The 4,700-nt window shown below is 46.6% G+C and overlaps 1 protein-coding gene across 1 annotated transcript; it reads right to left on the reverse strand.

Moving 5' to 3' along the window:
• Window positions 1-805: 805 nt before the first annotated feature.
• On the reverse strand, window positions 806-1,978 carry LOC123061364 (uncharacterized). Its single transcript, XM_044484440.1, has 2 exons — window positions 1,673-1,978; window positions 806-1,557 (listed from the first exon to the last, which is right to left on the reverse strand). Exons 1-2 carry the CDS (start codon window positions 1,799-1,801, stop codon window positions 1,117-1,119), a joined length of 570 nt encoding a protein of 189 aa, XP_044340375.1. The 5' UTR covers window positions 1,802-1,978; the 3' UTR covers window positions 806-1,116.
• Between the last annotated feature and the right edge of the window lie 2,722 nt (window positions 1,979-4,700).

Here is a 4,700-nt window from a genome sequence, read left to right on the forward strand (position 1 = left end):
GGGGCTCGGATCTTGAAGACCTATATGTTCTTCGTCAACGTCTAGTGATCATCATAGTTTTGTGAGAATAAATTTTCTCTTTCTTTTGGTGGTGCTATAAGGTTAGATAGTTTTATGTCCTCGCAGATCCGATTATTCGGATCTGATGAGTTTATGTTGCTGTGTCAAGCTTTTTTTGTTGGTATGATTTTTTGTGGAGGTGAAATCTTTCATCGACATCATGGTGAAGATATAGTGATTCGATGGCCTGCACTTTTAGGGGATCATCCCTGGCCCAAGTACGTCATCAATCAAGACTTCTCATCTTTTTGGATGGGTGACTCAAGGCGCTTTCAAAAACCATTATTAGTAATGTTCGTGCGGGTGAAAGAGGGACAACATCGTTGCTCCAGTCCAATTGCAGCTTCTTTACGGAAATCTTTGAAGTATTTCTTCGAACAAAGATTGATACCGCAAAGAAAGTGTTTTCAAGAGATTTCGTTTTAATTCTTAGTCATAGAAGTTACTTCGTATTTTTCTTGGATCTTATATCCAAATTAGTGTATCTGTAATTATTATGAGTATGAATAAAGTTATACATGTTTTTAAGAAGAAGAAAAAAGCAAGCAGGCTACTTACGGATCAAATAGAAAAATAAGTCCTACTCCCTACAGAGCATTCTTGTGTTTCATCCTTTTTATTCAATCTTTCTCTTTTATGTTTCTTTCTTCTATTTTAGAACATTTTACTTCTGTTCGTATTCTGTGTTTTGTGTAGCTCTTTTTTTTTTTGAGAAACGTGTTTTGTGTAGCTCTTGAGATTGTGATGCAGGGTCAAATGTAATTAATATATTCTCAATATTAATATTTCATGCTGCGGGAAGCACATGCTCGTTTTTTAAAGTGAAAAACTGAGTTGAAAAGTTACAAAAACATCCAAAAATTGTGTCCCCAGCAATTTTTTGGAACACTGGTCGTAGTAGCTGTGTGGGTGATTTTTTTTTTTTCAAAAGTGGGGCAATGGAATAACAAATACGAGGCCCTTGAACGCACATAACTCACTATTCGTAGTAGCAGTGGTCGCCTGGTGGTGTATCCTACTACAAAACAAACATACTCCATGAACGGAGTGGAGGTGCTAATCGTCCTGCAGGCCGTCGAGCACGACGGAGCCAACGAACAGCCCTGCAGCGACGGCCGCGAACAACGTAGCGACGACCGTCTGGGCCGTCACGAGCAGGGTGGAGTCGTCCGGCACGAAGACAACCGTGGCGATGGAGGCGACGACCAGCGGTAGCGACAGCGATGCGAGCACAGCCGGGGACACCGTGGCTGCGCTCTCGACGAGGCTGAGGAGTCCCAGGTCCTCGGCCTTGGAGAGCAGTCCGAGCTTCTCCAGCGAGGAGAGCGTGACGCCGAGCTCCTCCGCCTTGGACAGCAGGCCCGCCTTCTCCACGCTGCTCAGCACCTTGCGCTTCTCAAGCTTCTTGAACACGTCCACCGACGCCTCCTCGCTCCCCTCCGCGAAGATCCCCGCGCCGAACCACTGCTTGGACCACCCATCGTCGTACTTGTTCACCTTCAAGATCAATTTTTAAGATACTACTAGAGCATGTGGTGGAACTGAACATGGACATGAAATTGGATCTTGGCAACAAGAGAATTCACAGAGCTGGAGTCACAAGTCCGATTACCTTGTTCTTGGGAGCCATGGCTGTGACCTTGAAGTGCCTTCTCCTTGCGGGGGACGGGAGGCCCCGCTGGGACTGGGACAGACAGGACGAAGAGCAGCAGCCGGAGATTGCTGCTGATATTGCAGCCATTTCTGCCTCCTCTTCCCCTGCTCTCTTCTTCCTCTAGTGATACGAAACACAGGTTATTGTTTGACTTGTCTGCTTCTCGGCTTTTGTTGTACGTGAAACTGGAACGTGGCCGCTGGTTAGCAGCAGCTTATCTTTGGGATGGCCCCGAGGGCCACGAGATACAAGCTGAGCCACAAAAAATGTCATGGGGGGCGATGTGTTACGATGTCAGCGTTGGGTCTCCTACCGTCGGTCGTTGAGACACCTCAGCTATAATTCAGCTTGCCGCCAAGCCATTGGGATGTAAGTGGGGTGAAAACTTAGTTGCAATATATTTCAATGATATTTGATTATACAAACATAACAAAGAACTAAACAAAAATAATATATGTATATAATGTATAATATAGTTTATAATTGTATAGATGTAAATTTAGTTGAGTATAAATAGCAGAATGGCTAAACCTTTTTCCGTGCATCGTTGTTGATGTTTCTAACCCCTCTCCGCCAATTGCCTGAGCTCGTCGGCTCACTACCGCCATAGCACGTGTGTGTGCAAACCATCATCATGTGCATCGTCGGCTCGCCCCACAGCTTTTACTGTCGCCACTTGTCGGTTTAAAACTTTTTTCATCTACGGTTGAAGCTTTCTTTGTGAACGATTGCAACTTTTCCAGTTGTGCGGTTTCCCCTTGAGCTTTCTCTCTTGCTGGCTGAACATTTTTCCATCTATGGTCGAAGCTTTGTTCGGTCAACTGATGCAACTTTCTTCGTTGAGCAGTGCCCCGGTTGAAGCTTTTCCCGGTTGGATAGTGGCCAATTGAAGCTTTTTCCATTGTTGGCTGAAACTTTTTTTTCAGCGATTGCAACACACTTTACGACGGGTCCAGCATCACCTTGCAGTAGTGCGCCAACGCTCGCAGCTGGTCACTGCACAAAGGAGCCTGCAGTCCCAGCATGTCGAGTCTCCATTCCAGTACCCGTCCGTCACCGTTGCAGCATGTGTCCCCAACGCTGTTGCAGCTCGTGTGTGCAAGAGATGAGGGGGTTGCCCGAGAGGGAGAGGAAAGAAGGAGGCGCTTGTTGTGTCCGTTTATATGCCCGCAGTGGCCCGCCCTAACGGCAGGTGGCGGTGATTGGCCTGCAACAGCAGCGCCGCCTAGCTCATCACCAACGGGTTTGAAGATCGAGGAGTGGAGCGGCAACGAGCAACACGTCTCAAAAAAGGGAGAATGAGGGGTGCTTATGGAGAAGAAACAGAAGGTTGGGGAAGAAGATAAGGCTGGGGAAAAAGAAAGCAAAGGGCAACACACGACTGGGTGGGATTCGACGCCGTTCATGCGACCGACGCGTGCTTTGGTCAATCGGCCAGGGGTTCTAGGTCTTGTCGAGGTCGTCTTTGGCGGAAATGGCGGGCTGGGATTCCTAGGGTTCCTATGGCATCAACTGCCCCGTATGGTCGATTTGGTGTAGACATGTCGTGTGTGCTTCCGTTCGACTCTCCTGTCCTTGGATTTGTGCGATGGGAAGGACAGTGGTGGCGGGGATTCATGGTGGGAGGGTGCGTTGGTGTCGGTGGGTGTGGTTGTTGGGTTTTGCGGTCGACGGAGATGTCCGCGGCGGCCTTCTGTTGTCCTTCCGCCCTCTGTCTCGTCGCCGGGGGTGAGGCCGTGTCCAGGTTGACGGTGGCGGATGTGGCGAGCTGCATAGGGTCCCTTGCTATGTTTGCTTCGATTCGACCTTCATATGCTTCGATTTTCTGCAAATTAGGAGTAGTTGTAGACAATTTTTGAGATAATATAGCCAATCTGCTAGCCTTGTGGTGGATATCCTGGTTAATGTGTATTCCCCTGTTATGTGCAACTAGGGACCATTACCCGTGCAAATTAGTACCTATCCTTGCCAATATACTTCTATCCAATATATTGTATCCAAGTTGCCAGGCTTTGTGATAGATCTGGTGGTTTGTGTGTTTTCCCCCTGCTGTGTGCAACCAGGGACCCTTGTTTGTGCAATTTAGCACCAATGCTTGTCGGTTTTCCAATATGGTCTACCCAATCTGTCAGTCTTGTTGTGTATGTGGTTGTTCATGTGTTTTCCCCTGATGTGTGCAACTAGGGACCCTTGTTTGTGCAATTTAGCACCAATGCTTGCCAGTTTTCCAATATGGTCTACTCAATCTGTCAGTCTCGTTGTGTATGTGGTTGTTCATGTGTTTTCCCCTGCTATGTGCAACTAGGGACCATTATCTGTGCAAATTAGTACCAATGCTTGCCAATTTTCCAACATGGTCTACCCAATCTGCCAGTCTTGTTGTGGATGTGGTTGTTCATGTGTGTTTCCCCTGCTGTGTGCAACTAGGGACCATTATTTGTGCAAATTAGTTCCAATTCTTGCCAATTTTCCAACATGGTCTACCCAATCTATCAGTCTTGTTGTGGATGTGGTTGTTCATGTGTGTTTCCCCTGCTGTGTGCAATTAGGGACCATTATTTGTGCAAATCAGTTCCAATGCTTGCCATTTTTCCAACATGGTCTACCCAATCTGTCAGTCTTGTCGTGGATGTGGTTGTTCATGTGTGTTTCCCCTGTCGTGTGCAACTAGGGACCATTATTTGTGCAAATCAGTTCCAATGCTTGCCAATTTTCCAATATAGAATATTCTTGTTGCACAAGTTCTGTTTGTCCCAGTTGCACAAGTTATCATAATGAGCTTGTTGCCTTTAGTTAACTATTTTCTGCCTAGTTATTACTTGCCACAGTTAAACTTAGTTGGCTTATATGCTGTCCAGTTTGCACAAGGTTGACTGCCCAGTTGGCTGCATCATTTTAGTAGTTGGTTGTCCACATGTTTTATAGGTTTTTGCAATATGTGTCTTGCTTATGTGTAGAGGTCTGCAGATCAAAGCAACCTTCTATT

This window comes from Triticum aestivum, chromosome 3A, assembly GCF_018294505.1.
Source record: "Triticum aestivum cultivar Chinese Spring chromosome 3A, IWGSC CS RefSeq v2.1, whole genome shotgun sequence".
NCBI lineage: Eukaryota > Viridiplantae > Streptophyta > Magnoliopsida > Poales > Poaceae > Triticum > Triticum aestivum.

Excerpts from the sequence above, each read along its gene's own strand:
- LOC123061364 (XM_044484440.1), bottom strand. The coding sequence starts at position 1,801 with ATGGCTGCAATATCAGCAGCAATCTCCGGCTGCTGCTCTTCGTCCTGT. Across the intron at positions 1,558-1,672 it reads CCATGGCTCCCAAGAACAAG|GTGAACAAGTACGACGATGG; the intron begins GTAATCGGACTT and ends TTGATCTTGAAG.